Below are 20,023 nucleotides of genomic sequence, written 5' to 3'. Positions count from 1 at the left end.
CTCCTAAGCTTAAGCCACTTCCCTTTTCCATTCCCTAAGGAAAATCCAGGTGAGAATGTCTGGAACAAATCTGGAAACTTCAATTTTCAGCCCAGTCACAGGAAAACCATCGATAACCATTAGAGACAAACCCAGACTCATGATGTAAAGATCTAGCTACCAGAGAATGCTGGGAGGAAAAGTGTCCTTCAGTCGTCAAAGACTCATATTGCTTGGAGTATAAAATACTAATACTAGTACAACCAGTTACACCACCATACTGGTCATTCTCTAAGATGAGTTGGTCAAGTTTTCAAAAGTTTTAAAATTAGTAAAGGGCCAGATAGCAAATACTTTGGCTTTGCAGGCTACACGACTACTCAGTTCTGCTGTTGTAGTGTGGAAGTAGTTAGATATAATATGTAAACGAGTAAGTGCAGCTGTGTTCCATCCAACCACACTTATGGACACTGAAATATTAATGTAATAGAATGTTCACGTGCCTCAATAAATTGCCCTTATTTTGATTTTTCCTCCCATTTTAAAATGTAAAACCATTCTTAGCTCATGGGTTGTACAAAAATAAGCATCTGGCCTTTGAACTGTAGTTTGATTTCTGCTTTAAGACAATCAGATGAGAACTTTAACAGGAATATTTCCAGGGCGCAAAATTATTTTCTTCCTTAAATAGCACATTTTTTATACATATCACTTTGCATTATCACAGTCCTTACCATTTTCTGTCATGAGTGATTACTGTATGTGCACACATCAGTCTCCCCCAGCTGACTCTGCCCGCCTTAAAAGAAATTATCACATACTTCTTTGAGCTCCCACAGAGCATAGGTGTTCAAACTATTGTGATCAAATAAAACTGAGCGCTGGGGAGAAAAAAGTTAAACTGATGAAACAAGTTTATCATAGAGTATGATTTATACAAGCCTGGCTTTGACCCAGTAAAGGTCTATGGATGGTTTGTAAATATTTATTTTCTTATTCTCCCTAACTATCCCTGTTTACTCACTGAATTACTGTTGTATACAGAATTCTGCATTGCTGTTTCAAAACAGGAAAACTAAAGTTTCTGGAAATATTTTTGATATTCGCATGTATTTTTATTTATTTTTTTTATTTTTTAACATTTATTTAATTTTGGGAGACAGAGAGAGACAGATCATGAGCAGGGGAGGGGCAGAGAGAGGGAGACACAGAATCTGATGCAGGCTTCAGGCTCCGAGCTGGCAGCACAGAGCCGGACACGGGGCTCGAACCCACGAAAACGTGAGATCATGACCTGAGCTGAAGTCGGAGGCTCAACCAACTGAGCCACCCAGGTGCCCCTCGCATGTATTTTTAAAGATTAAAAAACCTGAAGCTATTTTTTTCTTTATATATTATTCATTTGGTTTATAGATAAATAGCTTTTAGAAAATTAGCATGATCCTTTCTTTTGTCCTGGTAATATCTCATGTGCTTTCATGCCTTGTATTTTTTTTAAATGTTTTTTATTTATTTTTGAGAGACAGAGAGAGACAGCACGAGCAGGGGGCGGTCAGAGAGAGAGGGAGACACAGAATCTGAAACAGGCTCCAGGCTCTGAGCTTAGCTGTCAGCACAGAGCCTGACGCAGGGCTCGAACCCACAAACTGTGTTTTATCAACTCTGCACAATAGTCCTGTGAAGTGGGTTGGACAGGAGTAAAGATTCTTTCAGGTACAAATAATTAAAAAAAGACTATTGAAGCCAAACAAACAAACAAACAAACAAAAAACACCCCACAATGCTTTTGCTTAGGTCACTGAGAAGTCTAGGGATAGATCTTTCTTGCATCTATGGCTGAATCCAAAGACTCCAATGACATCTTCAGGGTCCTGTGTTCTATTGTTCAGTCAGATCTGTTGTCTTTTGTGTGTTGCCCTCATTCCCTCTCACTGCAGACAGGCCTCCGGCAAGTGGCTGAAGAGATGGCTAGAGCAGCCAAATTTCACATCATCCCGATTCAAAGACACGAAATGCAGCAGACAACATTCTTCACTAGCTCTGGTGGGAAAATGTTTCAAGGAGGGCTGTAATCATCAGCTCAAGCAGGACCACTTAATGGATCCTGAACAGATAATGGATGTTCTCTGAAGTGGGCAATCTCTATGAATGGTCATCTACATATGGAAAAGGGAAGTACAGAGAAATGAAGTAACTTTTTCATAATCACACTATTAGTTGACAAGAAAGGTAAAACAAATCCATGACTCCACACTCAAACCTCATATAACATCTCTGCTTTTGCCTGTAAAACGCTATTTCTTTGCTATATGTATCTTTATCTCACCATTTCAAATGAAAAAAACAAAAAACAAAAACAGGCCCACAAGTTTTCATAACACTATGATGTCATTCTATTACATCTATTTGCTTCCTCATATACATCAATAACTTCACATTCAAGTAACCATCATTAAACCTGCCTTATTTGCTTCAGAACTTGTGGATAACTCAAGCCTTGTAAAAGATTCTGATGATTTTCTGTAATTTTGGTTTTGTCCCCACACATTATGGGTATTTTATACCAGCATGTTAAGCTATTTTTTAAAAGTCACTCTTCGGGGCGCCTGGGTGGCTCAGTCAATTAAGTGTCCAACTTCAGCTCAGGTCCTGATTTTGAGGTTCATCAGTTTAAGCCCAAGTCAGGCTCTGTGCTGACAGCTCAGGGCTGGAGCCTGCTATAGATTCTGTGTCTCCCTCTCTCTCTGTCCCTTCCCTGCTCATGCTATCTCTCAAAACACAAATAAACATTAATATTTTTTTAAAGTCACTCTTAGAATACAATATTTGAATAAACATACATTGACAGGTAATTCTTTCCTTATATGTTCCCTAATTGTTGTGATGAATATAAACATAATAACACGATTTACTGTAAACGTGGCTCATCTTCCTATAAGCAGGCAAGTAGCTGACTTGGAAGAAATTATGACCCAGAGTCAACCCACAAAGATCCTAGTTTGGTTTTGTCCAGTACTAGTTTTGTGAATGCCAGTCGATGGCTTAAAATACGAAACTCAGTAGTATCTTCTGTGCAAAAGGAGAGTGTTATTATGGTTTTATTTTGATACACAGTGTAGGCTAAACTCTTGAAAGTAATAAACTGATTTATGAATGATAGCATTTCTACATTTGTCTAATTAAAAATCTGGATTTTCCTATGAACTCATCCAAATAAGTAGAAAAGAAGTCAAAGTTGTTAATAAGAGTTCCTCATAGAATTGAATCAGTTTTCTAGAAAACTCAACCAAAAATGTCTCAGTTGAGAAATACACAAGAACTCAACAACCAGAAGGCAAAAGTATTTTTTCTAAGCTCCCTGATAATTGTTGCTTTTTATCTTTTCTTGTGCCTCTGCTGTGCTGTGAGAAGTTCTTTTTGAAGGAAACTACACGAGAAAAGCATTCCATCTCCTTGCCGATCTCTCCGAGCCAAAAAGGTTCTTGCACCACCAGCCAAGCCCCGGACGCCGCCCAGAGCTGCGCAGCGCCACCTCCTGGACGCGTGGGCAGAGCCGGCCAGGAGTCTGAGGCTGAAGGCCGACTGTCTTCGAGGCTCGGAACTTCAGAGACGCCTCAGTGCTCTCCAGGTACAAACCAACCGGCCCTGGAAATCCAGACTTGACTACGTCTCCAACGCCTCCATTTCGCCGGAGCAGACTACAAATTCACAATCCCGCCTAAGGTAAGGGATGCTCTTGGGGCGGGATTTCCCATGGTGGGTGGAGCTTTGCCCTGTGGGCGGGGTTTCGCTAGGTTTAGACAAGCTCAGTATTTGAGGGTTGGCCTGTGGGCGGGACTATGTTACGAAGGTGGGAACCCGCTCTTGAGCGGAACTACGTTTGGTAGGCGGGGCTTCGTCTGTGTCTGGACTGTGCTCTGTGGGTGGGACTTCGCTCGGTGGGCAGAACGATGGCCTGTGGGATGAGTTTTGATTGGCTCCTTTCCTCCCGGAACTTCCTGGGTCGTGTGCGTGTAGATGGCGTCACCTGGAACTTGAGTCGCTGTACGAGGTTTTCGAAGGTATGGTAAGATGTTGATAAGTTTTCTGGGAGCCTGGCGTGAAGTTTCAGGGGGCCTGGGACAGGACTGGGTCTGGTGCGCTGAGGCCCGGAGGCTGGGTTCCGTCGCGCGCTGCCTCAGAGCGACCTTACTGGGCAGCGGGCCTGCTGGCCGAGGCCTGAACCCATGTGCCTCTGGGCCTTCAGCCCTTGTCAGGGGACCAGTTTTTAATTATGTCTCTTGTCATCCCAATTTTCACGCTTTTGTCAACGGAATTTCAGTATTGCCTCACCCACCACGGTATTCCCTTCTCTACGAACCTTTCTCAAGTCCACAACTCTAGTGGACCTCTCCCTCTGTGTCCATTTGTGTTCTTCCTGTAGCAGCACGTATCATGTGTCTGTGTTTGTATCACACGTATGTGTGTCAGTTTTTGTATATCTGTCACTTATATACCACAGCTGGCACATAGTAAATTATTAGTGAATTCTAGAGAGTGATCGGATTTTGGTTACTATTGGAAGGATTTTAGGTTGATTTTAATTGGGGGTATATAATGTGTATTTTCTATTTACTCTTTAGTAATTACGAATTGCCTACTGTGTTCACGTTTGGTGTTGTTGTTGTTGTTGTTTTTATAAGAAGGAGGAGTACCGTTGGTGTTTAAAAAGCATTGCTGCCCCTAAATAGTTTACTGAGGCTAGACATTGAAGGGGAATATAAATTTCAGTAAGAAATACAAGTTGAGCAAAGGAAAGAAAGAATGTGCAAAGTGTCTTCAGACAGCAGTTTGTAGAGTAGGATGGGTACGTACAGAGGGGTAGCGGGAGATGTGTGTGGCATATTTATGCTAGTTTTGGGTTCTGGCAATATACGAGGACGAAGCACACTGCCCCTGAGGCATTGGGGAAGTCACTGAAAATTTATTATTGGAGAGGTTCATTACGTAGCACTATGCATAGACTTGAATGCAGATGACCTAAGCCAGGGGTTGGCAATCTTAGTGCAGAGGGCCAGATAATAAATACTTTAGGCTTTGTGGGCTGTCGTTGTAACAGGAAGGTAGCCACAGACAGTACATGATCAGACTGACAAGCTGTGTTCTACTCATATTTTACTTACAGGGACAGGTGCTTCACCTAATTTGGTCCCTTGGAATAGTTTGCAAATGTATGGTCCAACCAAATGGACCTAGAGACCATAGCAGTAATCCAGTCCTGAGCTGGACAGTCCTATACTATGTTTCTGTATTGGCTTTATTTATATATGAGAGGGCAATCACGTAATGTTAGCTCAGGATCTAGTTTTCCTGGCTTTGAATCCTGTCATTTCTTGATGACTAACAGTGTGATATTGAGCAAATTAACCTCTTTGCATGAGTTTTATCAATAAATGGGGATAATAGTACCTCTCAACAGTGTTGTGCAGTGTAAATTGGCTAAAGCACATAAAATGTTCACATAGTGCTTATACACATTTTAAAAACTCAATAAATCTTAACTATTAATAATTTAAAATTTTTCCTCATATGCACTGTTAAAGCAGATTTGAGAGTCATTTCTAAGGTAGAATTTACAGGCTTCGTGCATGTTTATAGAGCAAAGAAGATATGTAAAGTTTCAAAACCAGAGCCATTCACATAGAGGTGATGTGGAAGCTGTGAAAGTAATTTAAGGTAGGATGTACAGGAAGCAACTTTAAGAAATCTGGAGAAAGATAGAATTTCTTACATGAAATTGGTACCTTTATTTTAAAAACTTAAATTGATTTATAGTTCATAAACGTGGGCAGCTACTTGAGCTCCTTTTCTTTTTTCCCTAGACAATGGCCAAGAGCAAACCAAGAGGACAGAGGTCCAGAAATGTATTTCATATAGCCAGCCAAAAAAACTTCAAGACTAAAAGCAAAGCAAAACCAGTTACCACTAATCTTAAGAAGGTGAGTATTATTACTCTGACATTATTGTTCACAAGCAAAGCATAGTTGTAAAGTCACAGAAAAACTGAAAGCTATTTAAAACAGGTTCTTAGCCTTCTTCACAAAGGCAAGATAATTTTAAACATTTATTTTTTTAAGTGAAGAAAAATTCCCTCCCTTTCTCGATGTTTATGTATTAAAAGACAAAAGCACTTTTTGTTTTTTAAGAAAGAAAGCACGAGAGTGGGAGAGAGGGCCAGAGGGAGAGAGAGAACCCTAAGCAGGCTCCACACAGTGCAGGGTCCGACGCAGGCTCAGTCCCACAAACCTGGGATCATGACCTGGGGTAAATCAGGAGTCAGACATCTGACCGCGGAGCCACCCAGGCACCCCAAGAAAAAAACACTTTAATGACAAATACATGAGGCTTCAAATAACAGTTTTAAAAGCTTTATCAGAACATAGAATTTAAGGTAAAACCTGAGAAAGAGTAAGGGGGAAGGAAGGGAGTGACCAGAACCTTATGAAACAAGGACCCTGAAAACCATAGTATGGGAAGTGATTCTTATCTCTGACCCCAAATATATTCAGCAGCCTCTTAACAGAACCAAGTCGTGAAACGCTGATCAGCACCCTTTCTTTTTCTTTTCAGTAATTCTTATCTCCCTGATATCTAGAACTCAAGCAAATTTCTATAAAATGAAGATAAGCTACTTTCTTAAAGAGCAAAATTGGGGGGGAAAGGAGTTTATTGTTTTTTATTTTTTTTGTGTTTTTTCCTCAAGATATTTGGGAAATTTCTTCTTCAAGATTAAGTAGATTCTTTAAGGAAATTCTTCAAGAAAATATTTTCAATTTTAAGTAGTAGGTGGAGTCAGCTCTCCAGGACTTTTTAATTGGCATAATAGTCAAAGAAATATAACATTTTATCTTCCAGTTTCCATGAACTAGTGAAGTTAAGCATTTTGATTGAACAGTTTTATGACTGACTTAGTAAATGCTAGAAAGGAAATAAAGCTGGGTGATGTGATGGGGCAGAGAGTGGCACTTTTACACAGACTTGCCTTCAAAGTTGACATTCAAGCCAAGATGCAGACGGTAGGGAGCAGGTAGTGTTGCAGGATTGTTTTACCTCAGTACCCAGGGTTCGTTTCCATGCCTCTCCAAAGAACGAAGAGGTGGACGTGAAAATGAGCAGGCAAACGTTTATTAGAGTAAAAGAGTGGAAAGGAAGACCGTAGGAGCTCTCTTTACGGAGAGGGGACCTTCACAGTGAGTGCTGGAGGACTGTGGTCAAGGGTCCTTGTTTCATAAGGTTCTGGCCACTCCCCTTCCTTCCCCCTTATTCTTTCTCAGGTTTTCCTTACTTGGCTTGCAACTCTAGTTGCAAGAAGAGATACTTAGGAGATACTAAGTTAGATAATAGATTATATACAAGTCATTTTTGTTCACTGTTGTTGTCTACATTCTTAAATACAATAGTGATTGCTTCATTTCCATTGTAGGTGGTGGCCTGTGGCATACTTTGGTCTTTTGTCAAATTCCTGAGGGAAGCCTGAAGGGGAGTAGGTGGGGTCTGTCACATTCTTAAGAGGAACCTTATGCCTGAGAGGTTTGCTGTGGTCAGGCACTCCCAGCGCTGTTCCAGAATAGGTGCTTTTCCCTACCAGGGACCTCAGGTCCTAATCTTCCCCTCTCTGCCTCCTCAATCCTGTCTTTTCCTGTCATCGTAATATAAAGCTCTGGAAAGTGTTGGGAGTAGCATACTTTAGGCAGGGAAAATAGCCTAAATGGACAGGAAATCTTTTTGTTTCAATAGAAGTCCTAGAAGCTTTATGTATGCTAAAGGAGAGATCTAAGAGAAGGAAATCTGGGTAGGCAGCCTGGTTGGAGAAGTTACCAAATAGTTTTCTCAGAAAGTGGCCTAAGTTAACTCACTCAGTGGAGGCCCTAAGACTGCCAGGCACTATATAAATGGTAAATTGAAGTTTATGATCATGAATTTAAAGTGAAGCCAGCGAGGCAGATTTTCTGCAGATTCAGCTTTAGGCTCAGAAAAAGCTGTCAGTTGAGTTTAACTAGTTTGTCAAGCAGGTTTGATTAAGGAAGAGAAGGAAAGTTAAGAGAGTAAAGGAGTGATTGATTAAATAATGGTCATGGAATCTGGGCTGGCTAAAGGAAAAAGTGAGGATATGGAAAAGTGAAAAATGGTGAAATTGGTGGGAGAAGATTTCAGGAAGACTGAAGGATTGTTAATAAGCCAAGGGAACTGGAAGTCCAGGAGGTGGTGTGGTTACAAGTAACGATGCGGCCAGCAGTAATCCTTGGGAGTGGGGGGCTCAGCTAGGTAGTGGAAAAGAACTGGGAGTTGAGGACCCGAACAGACTAAGCAACTGTAAGATGAGACTTTTGTTGAAGCTCCAAAGCAGGCATGAGAGAGGTCAGTGAACTGGAGTTTTGAGATCTTTCATGAGGGAGCAAGTAGATGTGTTGGCAGGTGACAGTAATGAGGAATGAGGTATTAGAATATGCTGGTGCATTAGGTGCAGAGGTTTTAAGGAGAAATGGTTTGAGAGCAACAGGGAAGAACAAGATTAAAGAGAGGAGGGCTGCACGGGAAGTTGTCCTAGGAGACTGGCAGGGACTTCCCTTAAGGCAAGAAGGTCAAAGAAGGATTCTGAGATGGATTGTTAAGAGGAGTCTAAAGTGGGCACGTGGCTGGCTCACGCGGTAAAGTGTGTGACTCTTGCTGTCAGGGTTGTGAGTTTAAGCCCCACATTGGGCATGGAGCTTGCTTTAAAAAAAAAAAATTAACAACAGAAAAAGAGTAAAGCATTTGATCCAAGTTCCTTGTTTTACAATGAGAGGTGGCTGTAGCCTAGGATTGTGGTCATGGATTTTAGTGTGTCTGTACCAACTCTTAATACGGTGTCTGTCCACATAGTTCTTATTTTTAAAAAACCAGAACCTTTTGTCTAAAATTTCCCAGTAAGACCATAAGGATTTTTTTGTAAATTATCCCCGCAAATGGGTAGGATCGATGATGTTTTAGATTTTTAGGTTTAACGGGTTAAATTAGTGTTGGATCTATTTTTTATTGTTTATAGTTACAAGACTGTAGATGAATGCCTTTTTTCTTTTTTAAAAGATAAACATTGTGAATGATGAAAAAGTTAACAGAGTGAATAAAGCTTTTGTAGATATACAAAAGGAACTTGCTCATTTCTCCAAAGGACTTTCCCTTGAACCTCTACAGAAACAGCTGGTGAGTAGGAATCATTTCCTTTTGTGATGGCGAGCACGCTAAACTCCAACTTTTTAAAGCCTGTAATTTGACTGTAATTGCTAGTATTTGGCTCTCTACTATCCTTGGCTCCGTAGTATTTATGGCATATTGAGTCATTCAGACTATGACATTGAGTCTGAATGAGTACATATTGTTCTACTTGCAAAGGTATGACTAGGAGATACTAAGTTAGATAATAGATTATATACAAGTCATTTTTGTTCACTGTTGTTGTCTACATTCTTAAATACAATATTTTTCTCCCTTCAGATTCCTCAGCAATGTCATGAAAATGAACCAGTTAATGTTGATGAAGCAACAAGATTAATGGCTCAATTGTAATACATCAAAAAGACCAATAAATTAAATGTTTTATACAGTTTTATTTTTAAAAATCTTGTTAATGTACAGACATTGGCACATTTTAAAACAAACTACATAAACAGATCTTTCCTATAATCTAGGAAAGTGGAATGTCAGAAGTCAACAAAATGTGATAAACTTAAAGTGCTAAACCAGAAGGCACTTCACAAAATCTGTTCACTGAAACAGTTAATATATCCTAGTTTACATCCTTCACTTTATAAGTGGCAGTGAATGTGTGTTTGGATTGAGGGACACACAGAAATATGGACAGTTTCTTGGCAGTAAAAAAATATAAGGGATGAGCTGCTGACCAACTTTTTTTGTTTTTGATGACCTTAGTCTACTTTAATGTTTCTCTCATAAGAGGGAAAAAAAAAAAAAACCCAGAAAGATTCAGAATTGGAAGAAAAGATAAAAATCCCAGAATGTAATTACTTAAGGGGGGAGGGAGGATTTGTGGGTATTTAATCACTTTTTCCCCCTGAAAAAAAGCCTTTGTTTTTATGGTTGAAAAGAGCCCTTTGTTTTTATGGTTGAAGTTTTGTGAAGTAAAAAAAGAAATTATTAGAGAACACTTCAGAATCAGTGAACTAAAAAGGTGTTACATTCATTACTTTAAATACTTAGGTTATTAAGAAGTCTAAAATGTTACAGTTAGAGGTAGATAACAGTCCCGAGTTTCCATGGAATCTAATAATTTAGTATCTGGACATCAAACAGATCACAAACTCCTTCATTATCATCTAAATTAAAGTTGTAGTCATCTGCCGGGGTAGGAGAAAGCCTTAAGAGAGGAAACACTGCAAGGAAAACAAATTCAGTGTTAAACATGGTTTTTATATACAGCTAATGATGTTTAACAGAATACTCTCAAATATATCTAAATTAAATTGTTTCTTAGTGTCATATAAGAACTTTTAACTATGCAATAGAAAAAGTTGTAATCAAATTAATGAATGTGTTTAGTGTATATTTTGAAAGATTCTCATTTAAAGATAATTTATGCATGGGTATGCATAGGTGCAGCTTGAGAAATAGAGGTTAAAATTTTTCTAATTGAACTTGTCACACTAAAACGTATGATTCAAAAATACTGGCCAAAGTATTTCCTCTGATCTCTGCTAAATAAGTTACTACTTTGAAAAGAGAAATAGGAACTAGACTTCATAAATATGCTGATGTTCTGTTTCTACAGAAATGTTTATTTTCTAAGTGGTTATTGTACCAGTTTCTAAATTAACAGTTGCAGCTTCCTAGGTTTGGTTATATTTGTTAGGAACCAGGACTGAATCCAAGAATTTACAAGAAGATGAAGCCAAGAGAGTTATTAAAGTAATTATAATATTTTGTGGCAACTGATTTTTAAGGATTATGTCAGATTAGATGATGACATGTCTAACGTTAGTGACAGTTTAGTGACTTCACATTGGTAGCTTGAAATTGGCCTTTGTAGGGATATTTATAAAACTGCGTTTTGAGATTACCTATATATTATTTTACTTTTCTTGGCCAAATTCTTCAGACATGAGAAAGGCTAGTGTGCTAACAGTTTAGAAGTTTATTCAGTGGTACTTGGGAGTGATTACAATACTACTGTACTGTATTACCCAGTGATTAAGTATCCCCTACCAGCCTTTTTTTTTTTTTTCTTGAAATGCAGGAAAATAAAAATTCTGAAGGGTGTCTATGATTTATTTTAAAGTGGGAGATTTTTCATGAATCATCATAGTACATTAAGGAGTTAAAAAAATACACATTTTGCATTTCCTTGAAATCTTGTGCCACTTATAAATTCTAGAAGAGCATTATTGATATTAAGTAGTAAAATTTTAAACTACTTACCATCAGAAGACATTAACTCATCAATGATATCTCCACTAATAGATCCTGCTGGAAATAGAAATGTGATATTTGTTACAGTTCTATTTATGTATTTTTATAGTAAAACGCAGTTACTTAAGGAAGCCTGGGTGGCTTGGTCAGTTAAGCGTCCAACTCTTGGTTTTGGCTTAGGTCACACACGATCTTACAATTCAGGGGATCGAGCCTCACATTGGGCTCCATGCTGACAGCATGGAGCCTGCATGGGATTCTCTCTCTCCCCCTCTCTGCACCTCCCCCACTTATGTGCATGTACATGTGCACATTTTCTTCTCTCTCTCTCAAAATAAATAAACTTTTTTCAAAAGGTAGTTAGGGGACTCCTGGGTGGCTCAGTTGGTTAAGCATCCAACTTTGGCTCAGGTCATGATCTCATGGTTCATGAGTGAGTTCAAGCCCCACAATGGGGCTCTGACAAACTCAGAGCCTGGAGCCTGCTTCAGATTCTGTGTCTGTTTCTCTCTCTCTCTGCCCCTCCCTCACTCATTCTCTCTCTCTCTCTCTCTCTCTCTCTCTCTCTCTCAAAAATAAACAAAAAAGGCAGTTATTTAAACAGTATATAAAAAAGTTAATTAAACTCTAGCAGCTTGATCAACAGCATAATATTAAGGTACAGAACTTCACAGAATACAGAAAGATACCATTTTCATGAGCACCTGCTCTGTGCTTGGCATTACTTTTAACTTCTAAACTGAAGATGTAGATCAAAAGACTCCTCATCATTCTCCCAAAACTGACTCCTTGGTTTTACAAAGTCAGTAGTACTGTAATTCTCCCAGTCACCCAAACTCTAAACTTCAATATCACTTTCCATTTCTCTAGTTAAATTTATCTCCAGATCTCATACATCAAAGTTACTTATTTTACCTAAACAGTATTTCTCAAACCATTTCTTTGTTATTACACATCTTAGCCTTACTATTGTTATTTTATAGTTGTATAACTGCAGACACCATATCCATTCTCCATTGCCTCTAATCTCTTAAGAGGCCAAAAGCATCTTCTTCCCTAATCATGTGACTCCTGTGCTTACAAGTGTACCCTGCTCACAAATTTCCTTTGGCTTATCGGCTGACATTCCAACTCAGTCTGATATTCCAGGTCCTCTCTAAAATCTGACCCCAAATTACTTTTCCTACTATTTTCAAATAGAAGACCATACACAGAAACTGCTGAAAAAAATTTTAATGCTTTTTGGAAGCTGCCTTATTAATGGTGTCTATACCACATAAAGCTTCCTGTCTTTAGATTTGCCCCCATTAATTATAACTAGGTCATAACCTTTTTAAGAAGTACACTTTTTGTTGTGCACCCCCATTCTATATCTTTAAGTACAGAAATACTTCTAGAGGAAGGGAAAGAGGGCAAGAAGCTGAAAAATACTGTGTCCAGTCAGATCATGAGAGCCTCACTCTTAACTATTGTGAACTCCCAGAATTGTAAGACTCATGCCACATCCCAATGAGACACATCCCAAAGGTAAAAATAAAAGATTGGATTGTGTACAATAGCTTTGAATGGTCTGCAATGTTACATCAAAACTGGCATGACTAAGTCATTGATTCAGCAACTCATTCAGATATTGCGGGAGTATGTGCCAAGGTGTCATAACCCGATGGCCGGGGCCGCTTGTCTCCGGCGCTCGGCGGTACCTGTTTCGTCCCCACGGGCCCTTTATTTGGAATCCATAAGGAGGTGCTAACTATTAGCCATGTAATCATGGGGAAAAAAACTGGGTACCAAGGAAATTTTTATAATTTAGATGTGGACCCTACTCCTTATGCCCAGTTTGGGGAGATTTAGCTATTTTCATTTCAGATTATACAATTTAGGAAGGCAAGATTTCCTAACTTGGAGTTATCAACTCCATAAAAGTAAACTTTTCAGTAAAAAAAGTTTAACAAGGAATATGAAGAAAGGAGGCAAGCGTCACTATATTTCTACACTATTTGATGTTTCTTAAAGGTAATTAGGAACACATTTCAAGAATTTATCCTAGAGTGACTGATAGATGGAAAAAACCTTACAAAGTAACCCTGATAAAAAAGTTGATAGATGTAAATAGTAATGGGGGGAGGGGGAATACACAAATTTTGATCAATTCCAAACATGGAATTCTAAGGAAAACTGCATACATAGGCCCATTAACTATCTTTTCCTTGCTTACTATTTATAATTCTACACAGTCTTAGCCACATTATACTGTATTCAATTATATATGCTGAATATACAATCACATTGTGTGATATACACACACACACAAATCCATGGTCACAGAATTAAAGACAGGATCTGTTTTTAAATTTTCCTCATACTACCTATTCCAGCATCTCCTATGTAAGAGACACTAAATACTTGCTAAGCTTACCATTTTTCCTGCTGTGTTTGGTAATAGAAGGACCATAGCTGACAAATTCAGCTCTCGAACTTATTCATATTTTTCCTTCTCTACTTTTTAAAACAAAGACTCTAACCCACCTAATGATAAGTCTGTGGCCGGTGTCTGTTGAAGATTCTGGTTTCTTTCGGAGACCTGTTGCTCGGGCAGATTCTGAGCTGCTGTGTTGGATTTCTGTGGAGTCACTGGAGTGGAGGGCTGAGAGGAGGGGTGTGTGAGGTCATCAGGTGGGGGAACGGGAAAAGCCACTGGCTTAGACGAATTGGATTCTTTATTTATAAGCAGCACGTGGATAGGTCCTGAATGACTCTTTAGATTGATCTGGTATTTCTTTTGTCCATTCTGACCCTTTAAAGTTATTGGGTATAAATAAATGAATACATATTAACATTTCTAACTACTTTGGAACATTAAAAATTAAGATAAGCATAGCTATAAGGAACTATGTATATATATAGGTGTGTGTATATATATATATTTATATATACACAACAGTATTATACATAGCATAGACTCAATAAATATCTTTGACTCAATAGAGAATGTTTTGAAACCCCAACTTAAAGTAATCTCTTATGGCGGATATTTAAGTTGAACTTTTTCCTCAGCCAGGATTTCTGTATCAGTTATAGTCATTTTAACTGATTTTTTAAGAATTATTGACACTATCATTACTCGTTCCTTAATATTTTCTAGCTCAAAAAATCACATTTAAAAAACTTAGAATCAAAATGTTAAGTGATTTATTCAGTCACTTCTGTAATTTTACTAAAGTACTAAAGGCATCCAAACTCAGATATAAATACTTTCAGATAGAAAACGTGAAAGCAGTATTTGAAAGTGTTTCCACACAATTAGCTCTTGTTCAACTAAAAAGAATACATTTGTCCTTACAACAGTATGTCCACATTAGAGAAGTTACCCTACGTACCATTTCTGGAATAGGTACCTCCAGCTGAGTACCAGAAGGCGCCTGAATGGCCAAAAGTGTATCACCTGATGAAAAAAAAAAATTAATTGTAGACAATACTTTTGATCTTGGAATACAGTGCCAAGAGTGTAATCTCTGGAGTAAGAATGCTTGGGTTTGCATCCCAGGCTGGTGACCGTGGGCTTTGGTTCCTAATTCTGTAAAATGGGGAAAGTAAAACTTAGCATAGATATCTTTTGAGAATTAGATGAGGTGATACATGTTAATAATAGATCTCAGAAGAGGGTAAATACTCACTGTTAACTCTTCTCATGAACAAATTCAGATCAAGTTAATTTTGCTTTCATTCAGTCTTGTATAAAGTCTGGAAATTCCTGAAACTGTTAGCCTCAAATAACACTGTTTACTTGAGATTTTTAAATTACTTAAGTGACTAGGGATACTAGAAATTGAAAGTGTGAAATCTTGAGTTTAAGTGAACTTAATTTTAAAGCTAAATTCTATAGCAGACTATTGAGCTGAAGATTAAAAATACTTTCTCGGGGTGCCTGGGTGGCTCAGGTCATGATCCCACGGTTCGTGGGTTCAAGCCCTGCTGACAGCTCAGAGCCTGGAGCCTGCTTCAGATTCCCAGTCTCCCTCTCTCTCTGCCCCTTCCCCACTCATGCTCTGTTTCTCTCTGTCTCAATAATAAATTATGGGATACAGCTACCCCCACCCCCCACCCTGATGTTTTATGTTCACTGTATTGTTCTCTCAAGTGGAAAACACGGAGGCAGGGGATGGAACAGGGTTAGGAATAATTGTCCTGTCTATAAAATAGATTCACCTAACTCTGCCCTCATGTTTTCTTTGAGCTCATTTACTGGCCAGTACACTGCACGTAGTTTCTAGACAGTGCCAGTGAGATCTATGTTTTGATCAAATTTGGTCACTGACCCTAGAATTCTGTGACTTTGAAACTGTTGTTTAATCTCCCTCTGATTTAGCTGTCCCTCCCACACACAGTTTACACTCAACCAATGCAGGCAATGAAGTGAAAACTGTGAAAGGCAGTTACTGTCATGAGAACAGAAACAAAGGCAGCCTATCACTATAGAGCACTGTGGAGTGACACAGAAAGGCCACAGTTCCTGAAACTAATGACTTAGGGTGAGTGTGGGGAATTCTGAATCACCCTCCACTAAATAGATTGATCAGAGGAAGAATGTTACAACAAACTAATAGTACTTACCATTAAAGCAATTACAGATGTCTTCGTGAGTTACATAGGAAAATGTACTATCACAAGAGTTAAGGAACAACATGTATACCAAGATCTAGGCATTTACATTAAGATAATAGATCTGCAGGCCAAAATAAACAAAATGACCAAATGTGTGAAGGTGTTGCCACACATGGTCAGATAAAAAAAAAAAAAAAGACATCTTTAGTCTGAAAGGCAAAGACAATGGTCCATAAGAGGGGTGTCCCTCCTTTGCTCTGAGAAGAAGCCACTTTTGATTTTTGTGACACCTGAGGACCTTTCAGAAAGAAGTGAAAAGCAGTACATATCCCTCATGGAGACAGGGCTTCTGGGGGAGGAAGACAGCCATGGGGAAAAGGATGCTATCAGCAGGAGTGGAGAGCGGCCATGCGTGGTGCCTCCACATTGAGAATCCTCCTGGTCATAGGTTAGGGCGCTGCGAATGGACAGAATCTTGAGAAGCAGTGCAGCAAGGTCTGTGATCAGCTAGTCCAGTGGTTTTTGTATCTTGGGGCTTCACAAGGTACAGCTTGAAAACCCCATTTAAGTTATCAAGTTGTTAAGGAGCTTTGATTCATAGAGAATAAATAAATGAGATCATGGACTTATTCAACAAATAACAAAACAAAAAAAATTAATTGTAGGGGCGCCTGGGTGGCTCAGTTGGTTGAGCGTGCGGCTTCAGCTCAGGTCATGATCTCGCAGTTTGTGGGTTCGAGCCTTGCGTCCGGCTCTGTGCTTACAGCTAGCTCAGAGCCTGGAGCCTGTCTTCAGATTCTTTCTCTGACCCTCCCCTGCTCACGCTGTCTCTCTCTCAAAAATAAACATTTAAAAAATTAAAAATAAAAAAATAAATTGTATACAGTAGTCAAAAATTCATGAGAGGTGGTAGAAGATAAATGCCATTAAATGATTCCGTAAGTGTATAGGTAAGTTTACAAATCAAAAGACTCATGGGTATCTAAGAGAACAGTGATTTTTAGGAAACGTGAAGTACATCGCTAATTTTTTCCCGCAACTTAATATGATAGATACATAAGCCTTGGTCCCCAACCTCAAGTAGGTAGTCTCTTTCAGTTGATATTAGGCAGAAAGTATCTAGGATTGATTGCCAGCCCATGATATTTTATTTTCAAGCCAAAATTAAGTTTTCAAAACTTTGAGAGTCACTGAATTTTTACCACTTCAGAACACTGAACATAATAATATTTAAATGTACCTATGCATTTAACAATTCCTTCTAATATCCAGAGACCCCCTAAGCACACTTTAGTTAGCATGTTGCATCCTATGAATGGTAGGTTGAAAGTAGATGACTTATTTTTCTCAATGCAGCACAGGAATAATGTTAGTAGATGTACTTTGTAATTTTCAGAGGTAAAACTTTTCAAATATTAGTATAAATTATTAGAATAATATTGTAAAATTAAAATACTCTATCCACTTAGAAAACTTTTTAAAACATTAGAATAAAGTAACTTCCATCTTCAGACTGGAAGAATGCATTATATAAACACATAAACTACAGCTATATGTGTAACTTATTTAAAAGGATATCTATAATTAATCGAGTCTTCCATCACATTTTTGATGCTTTGCTGTAGCCACAACTTCTGCTGATCAAGTTCTCTTTCCTTCAGTTCTAGATCTTCAATTTCAGCTTTAAGGTACCTTAATCTATCTATGACTTCTTTAGTGTTACAGCCAGCACCTACACCTCTTAAAAACACATGAGAATCAATATTTCCAGTATCAAACCCAGGTTAACGTCACTTAATTTTTATAGTAATAAAACTGAATTAGTAATCTATTCAAGACAAAAATCTGTAAGCTATTCTAAAACTCAAGCATTAAAATCCTTAGAAAATTTAAAATTGTACCTCTGAATATACTCGCTTAGAACAAATCACAAAAGTTCTCAGTGTTTTTGCCATACAGAAAATTAAAATTTTAATAAAGTCAAAAAAAGTTCCCATTATGTGTTTGTCATCTGAAAGGACAGACTAGTGACTCTAAGATGTCAAAGCTCAGGCACCTGGGTAGCTCAGGCAGCTGAGCATCTGATATCATGGCACATGGGTTCGAGTCTCATGTTGGGCTGTGTGCTGGCAGCACAGAGCCTGCTTGAGATTCTCTCGCTCTCCACCCCCGTCCCTCTCCCATCATCTCTCTGTCTCAAAATAAACAAACTTCAGAAAAAATAAAAGGATGTCAAAGCTATATAGTTACACCTTGAAGTCTCATGATGTGGACTGAGATGCTGGTAAATTACAACCTTTTAATATTTTGGTGAGACTCTGGCTTTAAAACAGAAAAACAAACAAAAAGCCCCCCTAAGGCCAAAGAGGACAAATTTGCAGAACAGAAAGTATTTTTCACAAACATATAACCATTCAATAGTTAACAAATGACAACATGCATTTCAGTCAACCACTATATATAAGGTACATATTCTATGTGTAAGACATAGTTCCTGTTCTAAAGGAGTTTATATTAGTTGGAAGGTAAACACTTAGGCAGAGAGGGATTAATAATACAAAGCAGTATGCAGTGTGTGCCAAATGAGTAGCTTGAGGGAGAAAATAAGATTTGAATTTTCAGAGAGTGGCAAGAGCAGCAACGGAATGTCTCAGCACAGCACAGGAGTGACATACAGAGTCCGACAGTGTCCAAGGAAAGGAGGGGCCTGTTGAGAATATCAGCCAAGAGAGAGGGAGAGCCAAGTGGTAGAAAGGCCAGATCTTACAGGGCATTAGGAAGAAAAATAAAGGTTTCAGACTAGGGTATTGGTTCGTAACTTACTTCCACTGTATACTATTTTTTGACTTTTTTTCAATCAGGTCAATTCCCTCTAAGACATTGGTGATATCATAAATTCTTCTTTTTTGCCTCACAGCCAAAGTATCTGCAGCCTGTTTTTAAAAAGGGGAGGGGGAGACAAAGAACAATGAAATAAAGGGCAGTTCCTATTTTAAAGCCAAAAAGGGTTGATTATTAAGTTCACAGCATGAAAACCCAATCCCAAATTTGACCTGGTCAGTTGCTTGAAAACAATAGCTAGGTTTGTTCAAAGCATCTCTCAAACATTGCAAACACCACAGGAATTATCCCACTTAAAAGCCAGCTGATGTTAGAATGGGGGGAAAAATATATGAAGGGTCATGACACAGAGCCTACAAAAATAAAAACACAATAAGAATACGTCATGTCACCTTACAGACTAATGCTGAGAAGGAGCTCCTAAGTGCCTACCACATCACTTCCTAATTTATCTGTTTGTAAACAGGCACCTAAAAACAGCCCTCACTGTTTTTTGTGAAACTATGAAAAATTATACCTCAGCAACTTGTTCATACTTAGATATTTGGGGAATTCTAAATGATACACACACTTGCAGTAACTTGAAATACACTATCTGCATTTTTTAAAAATCACAATGAAAATGGAGGAGTGAATCATGCCATCCCAACACAAAGCATAAAATCAACAAGAAATCAAAATCCATCGCACAAAGTTGTGGTACCAGCAAATATACAAAAGCTTGGTAGTCTCACTCAACAAAAGTAAGATCAACAAAGAGATTTCATGCCTCCATGATATCAATAAATGCAGGAATGCTGTACCCTTCTCTGGTTGGTTCCCACTCACATTTACAAGCTTCATTCCCCAATGGAACAGACAGAATTTTTAAAAAGAGGTTATTCTACAGCTCTTTTTCAGGGTGAGTTAGACCATAACTTATCTTGAATGTGGAGTCATGTTTTAAGCGCCATGGTAGTAATGAAAAAATACATTTATGTTCTTATGACCATATTCAGCACATTATCCAAATTAATGAACAGATTTTAGCTTCATATAATTGGTTACCACCTCTCCCAAGGCATTATTACTTTCTTGATTCTTTAAAACACACACACACACACACACACAACACACACACACACACACACACACACACACACACAATCTAGGACAGCAT

The 20,023-nt window shown here is 38.5% G+C and overlaps 2 protein-coding genes across 3 annotated transcripts; one reads left to right on the top strand and one right to left on the bottom strand.

The window, feature by feature from the left end:
* Positions 1-3,939: 3,939 nt before the first annotated feature.
* Positions 3,940-9,604, top strand: RBIS (ribosomal biogenesis factor). The gene is made up of 4 exons (XM_029923672.1): positions 3,940-4,040; positions 5,841-5,957; positions 9,085-9,201; positions 9,493-9,604. The coding sequence occupies exons 1-4, from the start codon at positions 3,942-3,944 to the stop codon at positions 9,562-9,564; spliced, it is 405 nt and encodes a 134-aa protein (XP_029779532.1). The 5' UTR covers positions 3,940-3,941; the 3' UTR covers positions 9,565-9,604.
* E2F5 (E2F transcription factor 5) lies at positions 9,586-18,865 on the bottom strand. Of its 2 annotated transcripts, none has more exons than XM_029923671.1 (7): positions 18,847-18,865; positions 17,602-17,755; positions 16,033-16,076; positions 14,799-14,863; positions 13,948-14,215; positions 11,431-11,475; positions 9,586-10,388 (listed from the first exon to the last, which is right to left on the bottom strand). In XM_029923671.1, exons 2-7 carry the CDS (start codon positions 17,622-17,624, stop codon positions 10,279-10,281), a joined length of 555 nt encoding a protein of 184 aa, XP_029779531.1. In that variant the 5' UTR covers positions 17,625-17,755; positions 18,847-18,865; the 3' UTR covers positions 9,586-10,278. The 2 variants fall into 2 exon arrangements, with proteins under 2 accessions (XP_029779531.1, XP_029779530.1); XM_029923670.1 differs by having other exon boundaries at positions 11,431-11,478; positions 18,847-18,862.
* Positions 18,866-20,023: the final 1,158 nt, after the last annotated feature.

Source organism: Suricata suricatta, chromosome 15 (genome assembly GCF_006229205.1).
Source record: "Suricata suricatta isolate VVHF042 chromosome 15, meerkat_22Aug2017_6uvM2_HiC, whole genome shotgun sequence".
NCBI lineage: Eukaryota > Metazoa > Chordata > Mammalia > Carnivora > Herpestidae > Suricata > Suricata suricatta.
The sequence above is the reverse complement of the archived record's forward strand: the minus strand, read 5'-3'. Positions and strand labels throughout refer to the sequence as shown.